This window comes from Bombina bombina, chromosome 4, assembly GCF_027579735.1.
Source record: "Bombina bombina isolate aBomBom1 chromosome 4, aBomBom1.pri, whole genome shotgun sequence".
In the NCBI taxonomy this organism is placed as follows: domain Eukaryota; kingdom Metazoa; phylum Chordata; class Amphibia; order Anura; family Bombinatoridae; genus Bombina; species Bombina bombina.
In genome coordinates, this window is record NC_069502.1 from 831,234,772 (window position 1) to 831,261,106 (window position 26,335).

General features: G+C 37.6%; 1 protein-coding gene across 1 annotated transcript in view; it reads right to left on the reverse strand.

Annotated features, from left to right (window-relative positions):
* Window positions 1–1,982: 1,982 nt before the first annotated feature.
* The window catches only part of LOC128657937 (oocyte zinc finger protein XlCOF7.1-like), an 83,348-nt gene continuing 58,995 nt past the window's right edge, over window positions 1,983–26,335 (reverse strand). The window contains exons 8-9 of the mRNA XM_053712361.1: window positions 5,359–5,466; window positions 1,983–2,056 (exon numbers count right to left, since the gene is read on the reverse strand). Of these exons, the coding sequence (XP_053568336.1) occupies window positions 1,983–2,056; window positions 5,359–5,466 (182 nt within the window). The remainder of the gene's footprint in view (window positions 2,057–5,358; window positions 5,467–26,335) is intronic.

Genomic DNA, 26,335 nt, shown 5'->3' on the forward strand with positions numbered 1-26,335 from the left:
ACCAGAAACATTATACACAAGACTAGGTAGTGAGCATATGATGGCTAAGGTACTTGCTACAAAACAGAAATTCTCACAGTCTGCTTAACACCAGAAACATGATACACAAGACTAGGTAGTGAGCATATGATGGCTAAGGTACTTGCTACAAAACAGATACTCACAGTCTGCTTGACAGCAGAAACCTGATACACAAGACTAGGTAGTGAGCATATGATGGCTAAGGTACTTGCTACAAAACAGATACTCACAGTCTGCTTGACAGCAGAAACATGATACACAAGACTAGGTAGTGAGCATATGATGGTTTAGGTACTTGCTACAAAACAGAAATTCTCACAGCCTGCTTGACAGCAGAAACATGATACACAAGACTAGGTAGTGAGCATATGATGGCTAAGGTACTTGCTACAAAACAGATTCTCACAGTCTGCTTGACAGCAGAAATACAGACGTTGAATGCACAAATACGGAGGTGAGAAGTTCAGATACAATGATTTCTGTTTTGTAGCAAGTACCGTAGTCATCATATGCTCACTACCCAGGGAGAATTATGCTAAAATGTAACAGCTTTGTTCCAGAGTGCAGTAATTGTCCACAGTGTTTGCAAAATCTAAATGTTGGTGCTGCTCTGTAGACTTTATTTATTATGAATCTGCGTTTGGGGAATAGTAAGTTCTGGTCATGTGATGTGGAACCGGACACTGGGTGAACATCAACAGTGCAGGAGATATGAAGAAACAGGAGCGTTTAGCTCAACGCAAAAAATACTGAAGGTACTTCCATATACTTTACTCATACACAGTGTTATAAACAAACAGACCAGATCCTTATAAGGGCTCTTTAATGTACAACCTAATAAAGGGGGAGATTTGTAACAGTTGTGATTTGTTGTTTATGGACACATGCAGTGACCTTGTAGCAGCCTCTAAAACAACTAGACACGGCATCACGCGCACCCCATCATTCAGATGCAGATTGCACAAGCTATATTTTGCATACTATAAAATTGTGCATTGGTCATGGGGAGGGCTAATATAGCACTGTTGCCCGGCCCTTTTATCATCAGGGCATTTCAGGATCATCAAGCCTGATGGCTCGCAAAGAATGAAACAAGTTAAAAAAACAAAAAACTTTTCATATTACAATGGTTATTACTCATCCATTTTGATTGTTAATAAGGTGCTATTACTGCTAAGTAACTCTCTCCTGAGTGAACTGGTCCTTTAAAAAGGCTAAGAGCATTTACACCACAGCAGAGGGTCAAGTTTGTTTAATATACAACATGAGGCTTATTGCTGGTGTGCACAAAGCATTTAGTTTTATTTATTAGATTGTTGTATTTATACCAGATATTCTTTACTTGTAATGAAGACCAAAATATCACTTTATATAAAAATATATATAATATGTAAAATAAACTATATGAGTGAAAATATGCAAATAAATATTTCTGAAATGTCTAGAAATGAACTATGTTATCAAAAGTATTATAATGTAATAAAATTACTTCAGTCAGAAAACTACATTTTATAACTATTGCTTGTGTGCACAAAATGAAGCAGTTATTACTTTTAACCTTTTTTAAGAATCTAATTTTAAAATAAAATGTATGTCCCTTTGACGCATTAAAATGTCTGTAAATGTTAAATATCTGTCTATCTACGAGTGTCTTTATCTATATGGGGTATTGTAAGGCTGACAAATTTGTACAAAACAACGAGGCAGCCCAAAAATCCAGAAGCCAGTAATTTTGTAGCGGCTACATGAGGACTTAACCCTTGATTTCCCAAAGGACTCTACACCAGTCTCAGTAAATCCTGTATTATTTAGCAGGTAAATTAAAATGAGAACATGGCCTATAAATATAAAAAAGATAAAACAATACTATATTAGAAATCTAGCAGTTTGAAATTTACTGCTAAGGCACACGTACCCTCTGCAGTGCGGTGTCATATGATAACTTAGGTCTTGCTAACGATCTATAGCACACGGCAAACAATAAATGTCACAGAATCACTGCTGGTGCACGGTGTAAACTCGTCCATAGAGGCGCCTAGCAACCAGTAAAAAGGAGACTTATTTACATGTTTAGGACTAAGATAGCACAGCAGTCAAATAACAAGTTAGTTCTTTAAAAAATGTGTTTATAATGCTACTTATGTTTGCACAATTTTATTAGAAACTTGTAGGCTACTTTACTGGGAGTTCCATGGTCAGACACATCACACATGTACACTCACCTGTGCCCTGTATCCCTCAGACACATCACACATGTACACTCACCTGTGCCCTGTATCCCTCAGACACATCACACACGTACACTCACCTGTGCCCTGTATCCCTCAGACACATCACACATGTACACTCACCTGTGCCCTGTATCCCTCAGACACATCACACACGTACACTCACCTGTGCCCTGTATCCCTCAGACACATCACACATGTACACTCACCTGTGCCCTGTATCCCTCAGACACATCACACACGTACACTCACCTGTGCCCTGTATCCCTCAGACACATCACACACGTACACTCACCTGTGCCCTGTATCCCTCAGACACATCACACACGTACACTCACCTGTGCCCTGTATCCCTCAGACACATCACACACGTACACTCACCTGTGCCCTGTATCCCTCAAGCACATCACACACGTACACTCACCTGTACCCTGTATCCCTCAGACACATCACACATGTACACTCACCTGTGCCCTGTATCCCTCAGACACATCACACATGTACACTCACTTGTGCCCTGTATCCCTCAGACCTGTGCCCTGTATCCCTTAGACACATCACACACGTACACTCACCTGTGCCCTGTATCCCTCAGACACATCACACATGTACACTCACCTGTGCCCTGTATCCATCAGACACATCACACACGTACACTCACCTGTGCCCTGTATCCCTCAGACACATCACATACGTACACTCACCTGTGCCCTGTATCCCTCAGACACATCACATACGTACACTCACCTGTGCCCTGTATCCCTCAGACACATCACATACGTACACTCACCTGTGCCCTGTATCCCTCAGACACATCACATACGGACACTCACCTTTGCTCTGCGTCCCTCAGACACATCACACACGTACACTCACCTGTACCCTGTATCCCTCAGACACACCACACACGTACACTCACCTGTGCCCTGTATCCCTCAGACACATCACATACGGACACTCACCTTTGCTCTGCGTCCCTCAGACACATCACACACGTACACTCACCTGTGCCCTGTATCCCTCAGACACATCACATACGGACACTCACCTTTGCTCTGCGTCCCTCAGACACATCACACACGTACACTCACCTGTACCCTGTATCCCTCAGACACATAACACATGTACACTCACCTGTGCCCTGTATCCCTCAGACACATAACATACGTACACTAATCTGTGCCCTGTATCCCTCAGACACATCACATACGTACACTCACCTGTACCCTGTATCCCTCAGACACATCACATACGTACACTCACCTGTGCCCTGTATCCCTCAGACACATCACATACGTACACTAATCTGTGCCCTGTATCCCTCAGACACATCACATACGTACACTAATCTGTGCCCTGTATCCCTCAGACACATCACACATGTACACTCACCTGTGCCCTGTATCCCTCAGACACATCACACACGTACACTCACCTGTGCCCTGTATCCCTCAGACACATCACATACGTACACTCACCTGTGCCCTGTATCCCTCAGACACATCACATACGTACACTAATCTGTGCTCTGTATCCCTCAGACACATCACATACGTACACTAATCTGTGCCCTGTATCCCTCAGACACATAACACACGTGCACTCACCTGTGCCCTGTATCCCTCAGACACATCACATACGTACACTAATCTGTGCCCTGTATCCCTCAGACACATCACATACGTACACTAATCTGTGCCCTGTATCCCTCAGACACATCACATACGTACACTAATCTGTGCCCTGTATCCCTCAGACACATCACACACGTACACTCACCTGTGCCCTGTATCCCTCAGACACATCACACATCTACACTCACCTGTGCCCTGTATCCCTCAGGCACATCACATACGTACACTAATCTGTGCCCTGTATCCCTCAGACACATCACACACGTGCACTCACCTGTGCCCTGTATCCCTCAGACACATCACATACGTACACTAATCTGTGCCCTGTATCCCTCAGACACATCACATACGTACACTAATCTGTGCCCTGTATCCCTCAGACACATCACATACGTACACTAATCTGTGCCCTGTATCCCTCAGACACATCACATACGTACACTCACCTGTGCCCTGTATCCCTCAGACACATCACACATCTACACTCACCTGTGCCCTGTATCCCTCAGGCACATCACATACGTACACTCACCTGTGCCCTGTATCCCTCAGACACATCACACACGTGCACTCACCTGTGCCCTGTATCCCTCAGACACATCACATACGTACACTAATCTGTGCCCTGTATCCCTCAGACACATCACATACGTACACTAATCTGTGCCCTGTATCCCTCAGACACATCACACATGTACACTCACCTGTGCCCTGTATCCCTTAGAGACATCACATACGTACACTCACCTGTGCCCTGTATCCCTTAGAGACATCACATACGTACACTAATCTGTGCCCTGTATCCCTCAGACACATCACACACGTGCACTCACCTGTGCCCTGTATCCCTCAGACACATCACATACGTACACTAATCTGTGCCCTGTATCCCTCAGACACATCACATACGTACACTAATCTGTGCCCTGTATCCATCAGACACATCACACATGTACACTCACCTGTGCCCTGTATCCCTTAGAGACATCACATACGTACACTCACCTGTGCCCTGTATCCCTTAGAGACATCACATACGTACACTAATCTGTGCCCTGTATCCCTCAGACACATCACATACGTACACTAATCTGTGCCCTGTATCCCTCAGACACATCACATACGTACACTAATCTGTGCCCTGTATCCCTCAGACACATCACACAAGTACACTCACCTGTGCCCTGTATCCCTCAGACACATCACACACGTACACTTACCTGTGCCCTGTATCCCTCAGACACATCACACATGTACACTCACCTGTACCCTGTATCCCTCAGACACATCACACATGTACACTCACCTGTGCCCTGTATCCCTCAGACACATCACACACATACACTCACCTGTGCCCTGTATCCCTCAGACACATCACATACGTACACTCACCTGTGCCCTGCATCCCTCAGACACATCACATACGTACACTAATCTGTGCCCTGTATCCCTCAGACACACACTAGTACACCTACCTGTACTTATATTGTCAGATATTCCCTGCTTTGCAGCTTCTGTCATATTACTTAGCCACTGATCTTCTGTTTGTTCCGTGTTACATACAATTTTAGCATCGTTTTCATCTGAAAAAAATATCAGTAATAGAAATAAATAAATGATTCTTTACATGGTATCTTTTTAAAATTTAGTTTAAAACAAAATGTGAAAAACAGTGTAATTTAAGTTAAATAAACCTGAGCCTACATCAGTAGCAGTCACATCTGGAAGAAACATCCCATGAAATGACATCAGCACAACAGTAAATACAACCTGTGTCATACAGTAAAGGGAGTTAGCTGGGAATCAGTTACTTTACTTGCTACAACTACAGCCTCATTGTAACCAATCAGAATTCCCATATGAGACGTATTACAGGGTTCTGTGAGGTTTTGAAAATAAAATCCATTTCCCACTGGTTATTAAAACCTCACTATTGCCCATTTAATTATCTTAACTTGTATTGCCTGTGTGAGAGAGAGTACCACAGTGATATGATAGAGACATCAGATATATAAAGGGATTTATATAGTTCAAGACAAAGGCATTTTCTATTTCTTTAATAAAAGAGTAAAAATAATAGAAATAATGCAAGTTATCAAGTTTAACCTTTTCATCACTGAGCCCTTTTATACCCTTGTGCTGACTCTGTTTTCAGTCTTTTGCATTCATTGTATTTAGAATTCAGCCCCACATGAGTTATATCACAATCACCACAAATAACAGGTGAGTTTTCATCTGTGTTTTATTGAGGGGGAATAGAGACTCTAAAAGTGAGGCACGTCACACATATACACACTCACCTGTGCTATTCTAGTATTCCAACAGCCCCTGGAAACAGACACAATCCCCCTCACACCCAGTAAAATCTTTATACAAACATGTACAATATTAGAGAGGGGATCGTGGTTTTTCTCACCCCCAAGGCAGAACATACTGTGATGTGTGATCTGGTGGCAGAAAATATACAGTTTCTGCACAAAAAGTATTTTGCCTGCACTTTTAATTTCTGCCTGCAGGTGTCACTGTTCCATTCTCTCTCAATGTAGTACAGGGTAATAGCAAATAGCACAAAAGGTAAGTCAGGGCTTAACAAATTTATTTTAAGTCTAGGAGCCAACCAAAATACTTATAGGAGCCAGATTGTTTTTCTTTAATAAATGTGTGTGTGTGTGTGTATGTATATGTCTGTCGATTTCCTCCCCCTTCCTGAACTTCAGTGTGGTACAGGGTAATAGCACATAGCACAAAAGGTAAGTCAGGGCTTAACAAATTTATTTTAAGTCTAGGAGCCAACCAAAATACTTTTACGAGCCAGATTGTTTTTCATTAATAAATGTGTGTGTGCATATTTTATGTGTGTGTATGTCTGTATGTATGTATCTGTATGCATGTCTGTGTGTGTATATGTGTGTAAGTATATGAGTATATTGTGTGTGTGTATGTATGTATGTATGTATGTATGTGTGGGTATATGTGTATGTATATGTGGGTGTGTATGTGTGTGTGTTTGTCTATATGTATGTGTGACATACCCCTATCAGGGGAGGGGACAGACTCAGCAAATTGCAAAGGAAAGAAGCCTTTTGGATCTTTACTTTGCAGACAAAAAGCCCAAAAGGCATAAACATGAGACAAGATCTGGATCTATTCATAGATTAATCCATAAAGATTTTTACTAATGACTACCAAATTAACACTATTTGTATAGAGTAGTTTCTTCTCTCTCTAACTAATGTAGTAAGCAAACCCCCTTGTCCCTTGGCACATAAAAATATTGACATTATTTAATCAACAACCACCAATGAGTGTTCATCGGTTTTGTATATAAAAAGAGTATCAATAATGTTTTTTAAACAAACAAAAAATAACTTCTTCTTCTTTATGACTATTGGTCTTATTCTAGGTCATATCACTCCAAAGAATTTTATACAACTTTTTGGCAATAATAGCCCACTCTTTCCGGGCTCTTTTCCCCTACAGCAACCATCTTAGTATATTAATTTCTAATTACATACACTGGACTTATAGGATGCTCGCTCCCCCATAGGATAAATAGGTGTGCAAGATATACATGTGGGTAAATACCTGGGTCCCACACAGATATGATAACCCAGGACTGAGTTCAACAGGCAATTTACTAGTATTCACTACATAAACGCCAAAAGAATGTTGCACTGAGCAAGAACCCACTAATATCACACACACCCTAGTACATTCATCTAGACCTTCCTGCAGTCACCTAGAAACTTATATCTCTAGCAACATAGCCTTTATAAGTTTAAATCATATAATTACACTGGATCGGCTATAGATAGTGGCGAACATCAGACATGAGAGAGAACAGCTCCCTAGTCCCTTAAACAACAGAGTTGCTATCCCTATTCTTCCCTATCCCCAGCCTTTTTCTTCCCTCTCCTCTCCTTTCATCTTTTGTCACCTCTTTTCCTTTCTCCTCTCTTCCCACCCCTCTTTTCCTCATCCTACATACTACCTTTTTGTCTTATATTATTTCTTATTATCTCATACATTTTTTATCTTCCTTTCTTATTTTTATTTTTATTCTTATTTACATTTTTATTTTATTTCATATATATTTTTTTTTTATTTTTTTTTATTTATTTTATCTTATTTTACTTTTACCCTTCAAGCCCAACTTCTAATTTCTTGTACATCAGTGAGTTCTGGGACCAACCAAAATCCCTATAAAACTCCTGAAAAATTCCTAATGAAATTCCTAGAACATACTTTATACTATCACCATGGTGATAGTTAGACCATGTTGTGCTTGCATTCTCAAGTACAACACAACCCCCACATAAAGTCAAACCCCAGCACTTAGTTTTTAGCAATAAGCTTTTATCACAAATAAACACAAAATCACTCTTATTATATCCATCTTTAATATATTGTTTTGATCACATGCACAGCCTATATGATTATTGTTTAGCAACACTGATTTATTTTGAGAATTTAACACTTAACATTTTTCTTTTGCTGCACCAAACAATTACCACACTAGGTTCTATTCACACAATTTCTATCAGGCTCTGCTAAAACACTATTGGCTAACACCAGTATTTAACCTGCCACCAGGTGAACACCATTAGATCTCTGATGAAGCGCATGTGAGCATGCGGGAAACGCGTCAGATCCAACCCTGCACACTGTGACTGTGTATCTCACCTAACTGTTCATTAAAATAACCACTTTGGAACCAGAGTTTGCAGTACCTTGTTTTTCTTCTTCCTAATACTATATATATATGTATATGCATATGTGTGTGTGTGTATATTATGTGTATATATGTGTATTTATATATTGTGTGTGTTGTATGTATCTATATGTGGGTTTGTGTCTACACGTATGTGTGTGTGTGTGTGTGTGTGTATATATATATATATATATATATATATACACACATACACACATACACAGTATATATATATATATATATATATATATATATATATATGTGTATGTATATGCGTATGCATATGTGTATGTGTATATATATATATATATATATATATTCCGGAAAAATAGTCGCACTCTCAGGTCTTTTAGTGAAAATCGTAGATAAATTTAATGAAACGTTTTCGGGGTATTCCTCCCCATCATCAGCATATATATATGTGTGTGTGTATATTTTGCGTATATATGTGTTTGTGTCTGTATGTATATATATGTGTTCGTGTGTGTGTGTGTGTGTGTGTGTGTGTGTGTGTGTGTGTGTGTATGTATGTATGTATGTATGTATGTATGTGTGTATATATATATATATATATATATATATATATATATATACACACAGGGAGTGCAGAATTATTAGGCAAATTAGTATTTTGACCACATCATCCTCTTTATGCATGTTGCCTTACTCCAAGCTGTATAGGCTCGAAAGCCTACTACCAATTAAGCATATTAGGTGATGTGCATCTCTGTAATGAGAAGGGGTGTGGTCTAATGACATCAACACCCTATATCAGGTGTGCATAATTATTAGGCAACTTCCTTTCCTTTGGCAAAATGGGTCAAAAGAAGGACTTGACAGGCTCAGAAAAGTCAAAAATAGTGAGATATCTTGCAGAGGGATGCAGCACTCTTAAAATTGCAAAGCTTCTGAAGCGTGATCATCGAACAATCAAGCGTTTCATTCAAAATAGTCAACAGGGTCGCAAGAAGCGTGTGGGAAAAACCAAGGCGCAAAATAACTGCCCATGAACTGAGAAAAGTCAAGCGTGCAGCTGCCAAGATGCCACTTGCCACCAGTTTAGCCATATTTCAGAGCTGCAACATCACTGGAGTGCCCAAAAGCACAAGGTGTGCAATACTCAGAGACATGGCCAAGGTAAGAAAGGCTGAAAGACGACCACCACTGAACAAGACACACAAGCTGAAACGTCAAGACTGGGCCAAGAAATATCTCAAGACTGATTTTTCTAAGTTTTATGGACTGATGAAATGAGAGTGAGTCTTGATGGGCCAGATGGATGGGCCCGTGGCTGGATTGGTAAAGGGCAGAGAGCTCCAGTCCGACTCAGACGCCAGCAAGGTGGAGGTGGAGTACTGGTTTGGGCTGGTATCATCAAAGTTGAGCTTGTGGGGCCTTTTCGGGTTGAGGATGGAGTCAAGCTCAACTCCCAGTCCTACTGCCAGTTTCTGGAAGACACCTTCTTCAAGCAGTGGTACAGGAAGAAGTCTGCATTCCTTCAAGAAAAACATGATTTTCATGCAGGACAATGCTCCATCACACGCGTCCAAGTACTCCACAGCGTGGCTGGCAAGAAAGGGTATAAAAGAAGAAAAACATAATTTATGTAAGAACTTACCTGATAAATTCATTTCTTTCATATTAGCAAGAGTCCATGAGCTAGTGACGTATGGGATATACATTCCTACCAGGAGGGGCAAAGTTTCCCAAACCTCAAAATGCCTATAAATACACCCCTCACCACACCCACAATTCAGTTTAACGAATAGCCAAGAAGTGGGGTGATAAAAAAGTGTGAAAGCATATAAAATAAGGAATTGGAATAATTGTGCTTTATACAAAAATCATAACCACCCCAAAAAAAGGGCGGGCCTCATGGACTCTTGCTAATATGAAAGAAATTAATTTATCAGGTAAGTTCTTACATAAATTATGTTTTCTTTCATGTAATTAGCAAGAGTCCATGAGCTAGTGACGTATGGGATAATGATTACCCAAGATGTGGATCTTTCCACACAAGAGTCACTAGAGAGGGAGGGATAAAATAAAGACAGCCAATTCCTGCTGAAAATAATCCACACCCAAAATAAAGTTTAATGAAAAACATAAGCAGAAGATTCAAACTGAAACCGCTGCCTGAAGTACTTTTCTACCAAAAACTGCTTCAGAAGAAGAAAATACATCAAAATGGTAGAATTTAGTAAAAGTATGCAAAGAGGACCAAGTTGCTGCTTTGCAAATCTGATCAACCGAAGCTTCATTCCTAAACGCCCAGGAAGTAGAAACTGACCTAGTAGAATGAGCTGTAATCCTCTGAGGCGGAGTTTTACCCGACTCAACATAGGCAAGATGAATTAAAGATTTCAACCAAGATGCTAAAGAAATGGCAGAAGCTTTCTGGCCTTTTCTAGAACCGGAAAAGATAACAAATAGACTAGAAGTCTTTCGGAAAGATTTAGTAGCTTCAACATAATATTTCAAAGCTCTAACAACATCCAAAGAATGCAACGATTTCTCCTTAGAATTCTTAGGATTAGGACATAATGAAGGAACCACAATTTCTCTACTAATGTTGTTGGAATTTACAACTTTAGGTAAAAATTCAAAAGAAGTTCGCAACACCGCCCTATCTTGATGAAAAATCAGAAAAGGAGACTCACAAGAAAGAGCAGATAATTCAGAAACTCTTCTGGCAGAAGAGATGGCCAAAAGGAACAAAACTTTCCAAGAAAGTAATTTAATGTCCAATGAAAGCATAGGTTCAAATGGAGGAGCTTGAAGAGCCCCCAGAACCAAATTCAAACTCCAAGGAGGAGAAATTGACTTAATGACAGGTTTTATACGAACCAAAGCTTGTACAAAACAATGAATATCAGGAAGAATAGCAATCTTTCTGTGAAAAAGAACAGAAAGAGCAGAGATTTGTCCTTTCAAGGAACTTGCGGACAAACCCTTATCTAAACCATCCTGAAGAAACTGTAAAATTCTCGGTATTCTAAAAGAATGCCAAGAAAAATGATGAGAAAGACACCAAGAAATATAAGTCTTCCAGACTCTATAATATATCTCTCTAGATACAGATTTACGAGCCTGTAACATAGTATTAATCACAGAGTCAGAGAAACCTCTTTGACCAAGAATCAAGCGTTCAATCTCCATACCTTTAAATTTAAGGATTTCAGATCCTGATGGAAAAAAGGACCTTGAGACAGAAGGTCTGGTCTTAACGGAAGAGTCTACGGTTGGCAAGAGGCCATCCGGACAAGATCCGCATACCAAAACCTGTGAGGCCATGCCGGAGCTACCAGCAGAACAAACGAGCATTCCTTCAGAATCTTGGAGATTACTCTTGGAAGAAGAACTAGAGGCGGAAAGATATAGGCAGGATGATACTTCCAAGGAAGTGATAATGCATCCACTGCCTCCGCCTGAGGATCCCGGGATCTGGACAGATACCTGGGAAGTTTCTTGTTTAGATGAGACGCCATCAGATCTATTTCTGGAAGTTCCCACATTTGAACAATCTGAAGAAATACCTCTGGGTGAAGAGACCATTCGCCCGGATGCAACGTTTGGCGACTGAGATAATCCGCTTCCCAATAGTCTATACCTGGGATATGAACCGCAGAGATTAGACAGGAGCTGGATTCCGACCAAACCAAAATTCGAGATACTTCTTTCATAGCCAGAGGACTGTGAGTCCCTCCTTGATGATTGATGTATGCCACAGTTGTGACATTGTCTGTCTGAAAACAAATGAACGATTCTCTCTTCAGAAGAGGCCAAAACTGAAGAGCTCTGAAAATTGCACGGAGTTCCAAAATATTGATTGGTAATCTCACCTCCTGAGATTCCCAAACTCCTTGTGCCGTCAGAGATCCCCACACAGCTCCCCAACCTGTAAGACTTGCATCTGTTGAAATTACAGTCCAGGTCGGAAGCACAAAAGAAGCCCCCTGAATTAAACGATAGTGATCTGTCCACCACGTTAGAGAGTGTCGAACAATCGGTTTTAAAGATATTAATTGAGATATCTTTGTGTAATCCTTGCACCATTGATTCAGCATACAGAGCTGAAGAGGTCACATGTGAAAACGAGCAAAGGGGATCGCGTCCGATGCAGCAGTCATAAGACCTAGAATTTCCATGCATAAGGCTACCGAAGGGAATGATTATGACTGAAGGTTTCGACAAGCTGCAATCAATTTTAGACGTCTCTTGTCTGTTAAAGACAGAGTCATGGACACTGAATCTATCTGGAAACCCAGAAAGGTTACCCTTGTCTGAGGAATCAAAGAACTTTTTGGTAAATTGATCCTCCAACCATGATCTTGAAGAAACAACACAAGTCGATTCGTATGAGATTCTGCTAAATGTAAAGACTAAGCAAGTACCAAGATATCGTCCAAATAAGGAAATACCACAATACCCTGTTCTCTGATTACAGACAGAAGGGCACCGAGAACCTTTGTAAAAATTCTTGGAGCTGTAGCTAGGCCAAACGGTAGAGCCACAAACTGGTAATGCTTGTCCAGAAAAGAGAATCTCAGAAACTGATAATGATCTGGATGAATCGGAATATGCAGATATGCATCCTGTAAATCTATTGTGGACATATAATTCCCTTGCTGAACAAAAGGCAAGATAGTCCTTACAGTTACCATCTTGAACGTTGGTATCCTTACATAACGATTCAATATTTTTAGATCCAGAACTGGTCTGAAGGAATTCTCCTTCTTTGGTACAATGAAGAGATTTGAATAAAACCCCATCCCCTGTTCCGGAACTGGAACTGGCATAATTACTCCAGCCAACTCTAGATCTGAAACACAATTCAGAAATGCTTGAGCTTTCACTGGATTTACTGGGACACGGGAAAGAAAAAATCTCTTTGCAGGAGGTCTCATCTTGAAACCAATTCTGTACCCTTCTGAAACAATATTCTGAATCCAAAGATTGTGAACAGAATTGATCCAAATTTCTTTGAAAAAACGTAACCTGCCCCCTACCAGCTGAGCTGGAATGAGGGCCGCACCTTCATGTGGACTTAGAAGCAGGCTTTGCCTTTCTAGCAGGCTTGGATTTATTCCAGACTGGAGATGGTTTCCAAACTGAAACTGCTCCTGAGGATGAAGGATCAGGCTTTTGTTCTTTGTTGAAACGAAAGGAACGAAAACGATTATTAGCCCTGTTTTTACCTTTAGATTTTTTATCCTGTGGTAAAAAAGTTCCTTTCCCACCAGTAACAGTTGAGATAATAGAATCCAACTGAGAACCAAATAATTTGTTACCCTGGAAAGAAATGGAAAGTAGAGTTGATTTAGAAGCCATATCAGCATTCCAAGTCTTAAGCCATAAAGCTCTTCTAGCTAAAATAGCTAGAGACATAAACCTGACATCAACTCTGATAATATCAAAAATGGCATCACAGATAAAATTATTAGCATGCTGAAGAAGAAGAATAATAATATCATGAGAATCATGATTTGTTACTTGTTGCGCTAAAGTTTCCAACCAAAAAGTTGAAGCTGCAGCAACATCAGCCAATGATATAGCAGGTCTAAGAAGATTACCTGAACACAGATAAGCTTTTCTTAGAAAGGATTCAATTTTCCTATCTAAAGGATCTTTAAACGAAGTACCATCTGACGTAGGAATGGTAGTACGTTTAGCAAGGGTAGAAATAGCCCCATCAACTTTAGGAATTTTGTCCCAAAATTCTAACCTGTCAGACGGTACAGGATATAATTGCTTAAAACGTTTAGAAGGAGTAAATGAATTACCCAATTTATCCCATTCTTTGGAAATTACTGCAGAAATAGCATTAGGAACAGGAAAAACTTCTGGAATAACCACAGGAGATTTAAATACCTTATCTAAATGTTTAGAATTAGTATCAAGAGGACCAGAATCCTCTATTTCTAAAGCAATTAATACTTCTTTAAGTAAAGAACGAATAAATTCCATTTTAAATAAAAATGAAGATTTATCAGCATCAATCTCTGAAACAGAATCCTCTGAACCAGAAGAGTCATCAGAATCAGAATGATGATGTTCATTTAAAAATTCATCTGTAGGGAGAGAAGTTTTAAAAGATTTTTTACGTTTACTAGAAGGAGAAATAACAGACATAGGCCTAGATTTAGAGTTCGGCGGTAGCCGTAAAAACCAGCGGGTTTCTTACGCACTCCGGTATTTAGAGTTTATTTACCGCCACTCAAAATACACCTAACGCTCACCTTTCTACCGCCACCTCAGACCCAGTAGTAAACATATACCGACAAAAAAAAACATCCACGAATCACAAAACAAATATTACACAAAGTACACTTACACTCATACAAACACGACACTATCTTTATTTTTCATATTTTTTTTTTTTTCGTTAAAATACAAAGGATTAAAGTTGCGAGATCTCGGGTGTTTGAAAAAAATCCACACAAATCCATTTTCCCATTGACTTACATGGACATACGGGAAAAGACCCTCATATACCTACATCTAATTAATAACATTATCACAAACATACACTCATCGATGCATACAAACAATATACACCACATGACATACACAAAAAAATTATTTCTTACAAAAAGAACACGATTTATTTACTTTTTCACACAAGCTCATGACGTCACTCACTTTACGAGGAAAACCAGTCTTAGAAAAAAAAATTAGAAATCTTTTGAGCCTCCATTGACTTCTATTGGGAAGACGTGCTCGTGCACGCGAAACCCTCATTTTTCTAACGCACGCAAATAGCGTAGACTGAAAAACTCCAAATACCAGCGCTAGAAAATACATGATTTCATGCGTTAGACCCAGCTATGATAAATAGATCAAGAAATGACTATTTCCCTATGGTGGACTTATGGTTTTTAATTATTAAATATTCACCACACCATAAATATTTTTCACACTTTTAGATTACATCAACTACAAATCCACATCACTAGTAACACATTATTATTTCAATAAAATTACATTTACAATTAAAATAAAATTCAATACACATTTCTGGATTCACAAACACTACACAATGGGAAACACCTCTCATTTACCTTTATTATTGCATTTCAGTTATTCAACTCATATGCTTGCAGCAACTGCATATCTACATAGGCTTAACACATAATCACTCATGGATGCACATATATTACTTTTAACATTCACTCATACATGTGCATTCAAATGATGGGGGACAAACACATTACATTCTCTACAGGAATCACAAAACACAACATATGGATTTGACTGTACTTTTAACATCATGATTCCATCACAATATACCATTAGGAATTACGTACAACAAGAACATCATTACACCAGATTACAGATGTCACTTTATGGGAAGGAACAACAATGCCAGACCGCTATATAGAAGTCAGCATATGTGGGACACAATCACAATATATACCTACATGTACATAACATGCATCACCCATCACGCAACCGCAAAGCACACATTTAGATTTTATTCAGCACACAATAACAATGTAGTCAAATACAACAACACAATGAGGATTTCAGAACTACATAGGCAGGTTAATAATATCATGACGTCATTAGAAGATTCAACCATACACATCACAGATTCACCACTGTACCGCCCCTTTAGGAACTTTAACACTCAATACTACAATACAACATATACGTAAACCACACTTTTGAACAGCATTATTATGGAGATTTCAATGGGACAATTAAGAAATATTGTCAGATCGCAAATCAATTATATATACAATACTACAGATGACAGCCGGAAGTTATTCAGTATTCGTGCTATTTTTATGGGACGCATACAATATTGTCAGATATAAAATCACTTATATATACAATACTACAGATGACAGCCGGAAGTTATTCAGTATTAGTGCAATTTTTATGGCACGCATACAATATTGTCAGATCTAAAATCAATTATATATACAATACTACAGATGGCAGACGTGAAGTTCTGAATTATTATTGAGATTTGAAAGGGACGCGTACAATATTGACTGCTCGGCAATCACTTATATATACAATACTACAGATGACAGCCGGAAGTTATTCAGTATTAGTGCGATTTGGAAGGGACGCATACAATATTGACTGCTCGGCAATCACTTATATATACAATACTACAGATGACAGCCGGAAGTTATTCAGTATTATTGAGATTTGAAAGGGACGCATACAATATTGTCAGATCTAAAATCACTTATATATACAATACTACAGATGGCAGACGGGAAGTTCTGAATTATTATTGCGATTTGAAAGGGACGCATACAATATTGACAGCTCGGCAATCACTTATATATACAATACTACAGATGACAGCCGGAAGTTATTCAGTATTAGTGCGATTTGAAAGGGACGCATACAATATTGACAGCTCGGCAATCACTTATATATACAATACTACAGATGGCAGACGGGAAGTTCGGAATTATTATTGCGATTTTAAAGGGACGCATACAATATTGACATCTCGGCAATCACTTATATATACAATACTACAGATGACAGCCGGAAGTTCTGAATTCTTATTGCGATTTGAAAGGGACGCATACAATATTGACTGCTCGGCAATCACTTATATATATACAATACTACAGATGGCAGATGCTACTTTATCGTTTACAAACAATATTGCAGCAACATTGATCAATCACATTCGATGCACATTATACACAACTATGCACTTTCATTCATGTTAGCCTGGACGTGTGCTTGTTACTATAAGATCGCGTTTAAGAAATATTGATTACGCATATGAACAAACATTACAAACATGCACTGTATGTGTGATATTTGACACTTTCACATTGAGATTCATTGTTGGAAAATAACATTTCAGCAAACAACAAAAAAACGCCCACTGTGAAAGCATTCGCGCCGCTCACATACAAACAGGTGAATACAATTAGCAATCATTACAAACTCACTACCATTGGACTAATTGTACTATAAATCCCCCAAACAACATGGCCAAAGCATCACTTGTGATCCACATCAGATCAAGTGCTTACCTTGTTACGCTGTTTTGAAAGATGGATGACGATGACATGGTAGACACTGCTGGTGCTGCTATTGGCGAACTAGCTGTTGGTCGAATCAGGCAGCCTCGGCGGCTCAGACCGAGACAAAGGGGTCGTCTGGTTCGAGGTCCTCGTGTCTACAGGGTGAGACCCACCTTGGAAAACATGAGCGACTTTGAGGTTTTTGATAAGTATCGGCTCGATCGCGAACAGCTCATTGGCCTTTACGATCTTCTTAAACCTCATTTGGAGCCACGTATAAGAATAAGGACTGCTGTTCCCGCCATGAGTAAGATGCTAAGCTGTCTATACGTCCTGGCCTCCGGGAGTTTTCAATCAGGAGAACTGTACATGCATGGCCTGGCTCAAGGTACATTCTCTGTGGTGTTTGATAACTTTCTGGACGCCATGGTACGTATCAGTAAGCAATACATAGGATTCCCACAGAATGATGGTGATTGGAGGCGCCTGAAGCGGGAATTCTTTGATATTGCTCAATTGCCCAATGTCTTGGGAGCCATTGATTGTACCCACATTGCGCTGCGTGCTCCAATTGATGACTTGCCCTTCAGAAATCGCAAACATTTTCATAGCCTCAACGTGCAGTATGTTTGTGACGCACGGATGAGGATTATGCATGTGTATGCGAATTTTGGAGGGGCTTGTCATGATGCCCGCATCCTCTCTCTGTCGTCCCTGTGGAGCCAGTTTGAGGAAAGACAAATGCCCCCTGGTTATCTCGTTGGTGAGTATTTGTGCTCAACATGGTTAATTATTTTGACAATTGCCCCTGTATTTTTTAACTGTTAGCGTCATGTTCAGCTATAGGATTAAATTTAACCATTTGTTATTTACCGACGCTAATGTCTAGTTTTATTGAAAAGCAGATATGTAGCATGTCTTACCTTAAGTGTTCAGATAGAGAATGCAATGTAACCATGTAGTTAGCATTTTACACAAGGTTTGGTTTAGGAGAAATACGCATATGTAGCATGTCTTAGATGAAATGGCAAGATATTATCTCATGCAATTTAACCCTGTCATTGTCTTTTTCCGCTAATGTCTAGTTTTATTGAAATGCAGATATGTAGCATGTCTTACCTTAAGTGTTCAGATAGAGAATGCAATGTAACCATGTAGTTAGCATTTTACACAAGGTTTGGTTTAGGAGAAATACGCATATGTAGCATGTCTTAGATGAAATGGCAAGATATTATCTCATGCAATTTAACCCTGTCATTGTCTTTTTCCGCTAATGTCTAGTTTTATTGAAATGCAGATATGTAGCATGTCTTACCTTAAGTGTTCAGATAGAGAATGCAATGTAACCATGTAGTTAGCATTTTACACAAGGTTTGTTTTAGGAGAAATACGCATATGTAGCATGTCTTAGATGAAATGGCAAGATATTATCTCATGCAATTTAACCCTGTCATTGTCTTTTTCCGCTAATGTCTAGTTTTATTGAAATGCAGATATGTAGCATGTCTTACCTTAAGTGTTCAGATAGAGAATGCAATGTAACCATGTAGTTAGCATTTTACACAAGGTTTGGTTTAGGAGAAATACGCATATGTAGCATGTCTTAGATGAAATGGCAAGATATTATCTCATGCAATTTAACCCTGTCATTATCTTTTTCCGCTAATGTCTAGTTTTATTGAAATGCAGATATGTAGCATGTCTTACCTTAAGTGTTCAGATAGAGAATGCAATGTAACCATGTAGTTAGCATTTTACACAAGGTTTGTTTTAGGAGAAATACGCATATGTAGCATGTCTTAGATGAAATGGCAAGATATTATCTCATGCAATTTAACCCTGTCATTGTCTTTTTCCGCTAATGTCTAGTTTTATTGAAATGCAGATATGTAGCATGTCTTACCTTAAGTGTTCAGATAGAGAATGCAATGTAACCATGTAGTTAGCATTTTACACAAGGTTTGGTTTAGGAGAAATACGCATATGTAGCATGTCTTAGCTGAAATGGCAAGATCCAGAATTATATATAAATTTTTTTTTTTTTTTATGTTTCTGACAACTTTTAATATGGATTATGGTTTATAAAAATAAATATTTATACAACAATATACTAGTTTAAGTATTCTGTTTGAATTATGTTCTGTTCTAAATTTATAGGTGATTCTGGGTACATGAGCCGGCCTTGGCTCATTACCCCCTTGCGTAGCCCGACTGATGTGTCTGAGGAGCGCTACAATAGGGCTCATAAGAGAACCAGGGCGGTGGTTGAAAGGATGTTCGGGCTCCTGAAGATGAGATTCAGGTGCCTGGACCGTTCTGGAGGAGCACTCCAGTACAACCCAAAGAAGGTGGCTAAGATCGTTGTAGCCTGTAGCGTCCTGCATAATATTGCACAGCGGGCTGGGATGCTGCAGGCCGTCCCGGTGGACAGAGACCTCCTCAGAGATGAGGAGGATGATCCTGTTCTAGAGGGGGAATTCCAGGACGAGGGACTTGATGTCAGAGCAGACGTCATCAACCGCCACTTTAGACGGTAAATAATAGAAGTTACACTGGAGTATTTTCAATAGATGTGAACTCTATGGAAATGACAAGTATAGAATTGTGCAAACATGTTAGTATTGATCAAATGTTAGAATAATCTTTAATTTTCATAATATAGGTGATGCTCTGGGCATTGGGTCCTATAGCGAGTCTTTGCCACCTGGTTTTTAAAGAGGACATCAGATGGTAAGTAGAAATGTATGGACTGTTGCTGGCATGATTTGTACACAAATACATCATATGGCATACATTTTAAAAAATATAATTTTGTTTACACATTACTTAAAATGTACATAATCAGAAAGGGATACTCTAGAATGACTATGGTTCAATGTCACACAGAGGTTTGTTCTGCTCAATATGACTCATCTTCACACTTGATAGAAAATAACACAGGTTCATACACAGGCTTAGTAAGCTAGTGACAGATATTTATTATGAAATGGGGGGTGGGAGAGGGGTACAGAACTGATTCACACACTTGTATGAAATTTTTATATATAATTTCTTACATTAGGGAGATGACTTAATCTAAAGACTGAAAGGGAACAATTTGAAGCCTGACAGTGAAGATTTCCAAGACTGACAGTGGGGAAAAAGCCAAGATTGAAATTGAAGTATACCAATGGGATCATGTCTGGCATTATCTTTCAATTCTGCTGACCTTGAAAACCATACAAATACATGTTCACATGGTAAGTGCAAACTATTTGATAGAATAAGGCTGTGGAGACATCCTATTGGAGAGACTTAGATGATTTTCTATTTTGTAGATGGTATTTCCCAGTCCTCTATTTAATGAACTGATGAATAAGACACCTATTGAAGATCAACTGTTTACCCCTGAATTGACTTTCAAAGACCATGCATTGTCCAGGTTGGTGTACCAATGCATGCTAGTGAAGACTGTAGAATATTAGTAGCTTACATACATTAGTCATATTTAGTTCTTAATGAGATATTTAGGGATCACAATCAGACACTTAGATGATTGTACTTTTTTAGATGGTATTTCCCAGTCCTCTATTTAATGAACTGATGAATAAGACACCTATTGAAGATCAACTGTTTACCCCTGAATTGACTTTCAAAGACCATGCATTGTCCAGGTTGGTGTACCAATGCATGCTAGTGAAGACTGTAGAATATTAGTAGCTTACATACATTAGTCATATTTAGTTCTTAATGAGATATTTAGGGATCACAATCAGACACTTAGATGATTGTAATTTTTTTAGATGGTATTTCCCAGTCCTCTATTTAATGAACTGATGAATAAGACACCTATTGAAGATCAACTGTTTACCCCTGAATTGACTTTCAAAGACCATGCATTGTCCAGGTTGGTGTACCAATGCATGCTAGTGAAGACTGTAGAATATTAGTAGCTTACATACATTAGTCATATTTAGTTCTTAATGAGATATTTAGGGATCACAATCAGACACTTAGATGATTGTACTTTTTTTAGATGGTATTTCCCAGTCCTCTATTTAATGAACTGATGAATAAGACACCTATTGAAGATCAACTGTTTACCCCTGAATTGACTTTCAAAGACCATGCATTGTCCAGGTTGGTGTACCAATGCATGCTAGTGAAGACTGTAGAATATTAGTAGCTTACATACATTAGTCATATTTAGTTCTTAATGAGATATTTAGGGATCACAATCAGACACTTAGATGATTGTACTTTTTTTAGATGGTATTTCCCAGTCCTCTATTTAATGAACTGATGAATAAGACACCTATTGAAGATCAACTGTTTACCCCTGAATTGACTTTCAAAGACCATGCATTGTCCAGGTTGGTGTACCAATGCATGCTAGTGAAGACTGTAGAATATTAGTAGCTTACATACATTAGTCATATTTAGTTCTTAATGAGATATTTAGGGATCACAATCAGACACTTAGATGATTGTACTTTTTTTAGATGGTATTTCCCAGTCCTCTATTTAATGAACTGATGAATAAGACACCTATTGAAGATCAACTGTTTACCCCTGAATTGACTTTCAAAGACCATGCATTGTCCAGGTTGGTGTACCAATGCATGCTAGTGAAGACTGTAGAATATTAGTAGCTTACATACATTAGTCATATTTAGTTCTTAATGAGATATTTAGGGATCACAATCAGACACTTAGATGATTGTACTTTTTTTAGATGGTATTTCCCAGTCCTCTATTTAATGAACTGATGAATAAGACACCTATTGAAGATCAACTGTTTACCCCTGAATTGACTTTCAAAGACCATGCATTGTCCAGGTTGGTGTACCAATGCATGCTAGTGAAGACTGTAGAATATTAGTAGCTTACATACATTAGTCATATTTAGTTCTTAATGAGATATTTAGGGATCACAATCAGACACTTAGATGATTGTACTTTTTTTAGATGGTATTTCCCAGTCCTCTATTTAATGAACTGATGAATAAGACACCTATTGAAGATCAACTGTTTACCCCTGAATTGACTTTCAAAGACCATGCATTGTCCAGGTTGGTGTACCAATGCATGCTAGTGAAGACTGTAGAATATTAGTAGCTTACATACATTAGTCATATTTAGTTCTTAATGAGATATTTAGGGATCACAATCAGACACTTAGATGATTGTACTTTTTTTAGATGGTATTTCCCAGTCCTCTATTTAATGAACTGATGAATAAGACACCTATTGAAGATCAACTGTTTACCCCTGAATTGACTTTCAAAGACCATGCATTGTCCAGGTTGGTGTACCAATGCATGCTAGTGAAGACTGTAGAATATTAGTAGCTTACATACATTAGTCATATTTAGTTCTTAATGAGATATTTAGGGATCACAATCAGACACTTAGATGATTGTACTTTTTTTAGATGGTATTTCCCAGTCCTCTATTTAATGAACTGATGAATAAGACACCTATTGAAGATCAACTGTTTACCCCTGAATTGACTTTCAAAGACCATGCATTGTCCAGGTTGGTGTACCAATGCATGCTAGTGAAGACTGTAGAATATTAGTAGCTTACATACATTAGTCATATTTAGTTCTTAATGAGATATTTAGGGATCACAATCAGAAAAAGGAATACATATTATAGTTGATATAGAGGTATTTGAATGGACATGAAATATTACATTTATGTTCATCATACATATATTGTTTACATGTGATATACATTATTATGTATAATTTTAATTTTTGATATTTAAATAGAATTTTTAATCAACAATATAATGGTGTATGTATTTCATTAATTTAAAATCAATGTAATGATTATCTTTAAAAAATGTTGATCAAAGTTAGAGCATAGACACCATATGATTTTAAATGTATTTTATGAATATTTTACAACGTGTGTATTAACTTTGTTCCATTTTTATTATTTGTCATTTCAGATTGGCATCTGATGACTTCCTGGAATATTTAATTATTTTCTATTAAATATATGTTTATTTTTAACAGATTCTAATAAATATCAATATAATCTGTAAATAAATAAAACTTGGACTCCCATGACTGGTAGTTGGCTATTTGACAAGCACATGCATAAGAGAAAATAATGCATTAATAGTAGAAAATAAAAATCTTCAGAGAATATTAAAATATATCTTTTAACATTAATTGGGGAGTCAGATTCTTCAATGCTTTTATATAGAAAAAGTATATATTAAAAATATTTAGGATATGTAGTAATATTATGATTGTTTTAACATTTAATAAGGTGAAGTGGTTCAATTACATGAAAGTGACAGTGTTGTTGAATGTAAAAAGAATTGTATAAGATCATGTATCTTCCTTAGGTATCTCAAAACATTATTAGAAAATATTTTACAATTATTACATTTATAAATGGTAGGTCATTTAACTTGATATTTTTAAAAAATTAGTTATTGGATGCCAGGTTAATCTATGTAATTTTCTAGTGGAGTCATTTAACTATACTTAGTAATATTATGTATTTATTACAATCTTACCTCTTGGGTTAGACATCAAATATCTATATAGAATGTAATTTCCCCTTTAGTTTATTTTGTCAATGTTAAATCAAAATACAAAATGTTTGGGTCCTTAAAGGGGTCATTCAAAAAGTATATTTTGTATAGATTGTTACAAATATCATACAAGAATTTAAACATATTTAGAATGTACTATAGAATTACATTCAGTCTTTAAATATACTTGTTAAAATAAAAATAAATGCACATATCTTAGTCAATGATATAAGGCATCTATATGCAAACAACAATCAGCATCAAAATAGCCTATGTAGAGATGTATTTAATCCACGAATATATATAATTACAATATAATGATTGAATAACAAAACATATTAAGTTGGTCAAATATAAGAATATTATACAAAATGCATACATAACATATAGCTTAATGTCCCTCTACGCTGAAGGCTAAAAAAGACCTCATTTAATAAATATATTTCAGTCAGTGTGTAAAACAATCTAGAAGTTAATCTAAATTTGCTTTACTCATATGTTAGACTCATTTAGCAAAAGGAAGGTGCCTAGGTTTATGATATATTAAGCATTATTGTGAAATGTTTATTTAAAGGGACATGAACTCAAAATATACTTAAAGGTAGCCAGTTAAAAAATCAATGATTTATACATTCTGAATGAGTATTCTATTTTAATCAACTTTAAAACTTGTCTCATATTATGAATGCTCATTGTGATGTTGCTATCATTACTTTAAAAATAAGGCAGTAAATAGCTAATTTATTTGCTTCAGTACTCTGGACAGAACTTGATTGTTTGGAATAATTGATGCAACAATCGTCAAGGACAACCCAGGTTTTTATTAAACAATTGTCCGTAATATAAAATATCATTATTGATTTGCAAAGAAACATAACAAGATAACTGTTAACATTTGATAATCGTATTAAATAATAAAGTTGATTAACATTTCATGCTCAATCACCAATGGTACATTTGTTTGGACAGTGTCCCTTTAAGAGATTTAAAGAGTGTATTTACTTCTCTTCCTATCTTGACATACTTTGCTTGAAAAGCATATCGAGATAGGCTCAGTAGATGAAGATTGGTGGATGCACAGAGATGCCTTATGTGATTGTCTCAACCATGTGCATTTAAATATCTTCTGTTGAGGATATATAAATACTAAGAGAAAATGATTTACAGTTTAAAGTCTAAACAATCTTCTATCTCTACAGATCATTTGATACAATTGTTTTTTTTTAATGTCTCTTTAAAACTAAAGACGCCATTGCACAATAACATATATGAGCACTTCAGACAAATACAAGCTTGAGGTTTATTTGCGAATAACAAAGCTGTAGTTTAACATTTATAAACAGATTATCCAAGTTACTGACATTCTAACCTGAATTTTAACATTAATAAATATTGCGTGGGAAACGCATCTTCAAACACCAGATTAGCATATTTAAACATTAGTGTAATGTCACGCAATAGCACACAATCAATGTGCATTATAAAGACATTTAATAGAGCAATGTCAATACTTCACAATAAATGTATTTAAAGAACAATAAAGACATACAATATGAAATGTGTATTTGTATTAAAGAAACAGACCGTTATTAAACCGAGAAATGTCTACAACATTAATAATGTGACAGTATTAGATTTTAAAGAGTATTTAATCATTAATATTTCACGGATCACGGATATTAAATCTGCGTCACACATATCCGCATGACAGGCCCATGAGTTACAAATAAGTCTACATGAAAAATGAAGTTACAGCACCACCAAGCGGTATGTGTAAGGAAGTTACTAAGATATGAAACATTAAGGAACGGCCAATCAGAGTTCATCACACAAACACAACTTGAGTCAGGGTGGTCTCACAGACATTATAACAATATTTCAAACTTTTATCCAATCAGATGTACAGATAAATTGTCCCATGGTGCATCTCATGTTTACTTCACCATATAAAAGTCCATTACACGTTGCCATCTTTGTCAGTTCTCTAATGCCTGCTGGTGTATTTGTTTTTATATATTAAATATATATTATATATACGCAACTCGGCAGGCATGTCAGTTCCCAGGTTCACCAAGGAGGAGAGCGCTGCACTGGTCCACGCCGTCAAGGACTTTTATCCCCAGCTGTTTGGGAACAAGAGGAGCTCGACAGATGCGCCTGTTAAGAAGGCCCTCTGGGAGTCTACCACCAATGCGGTT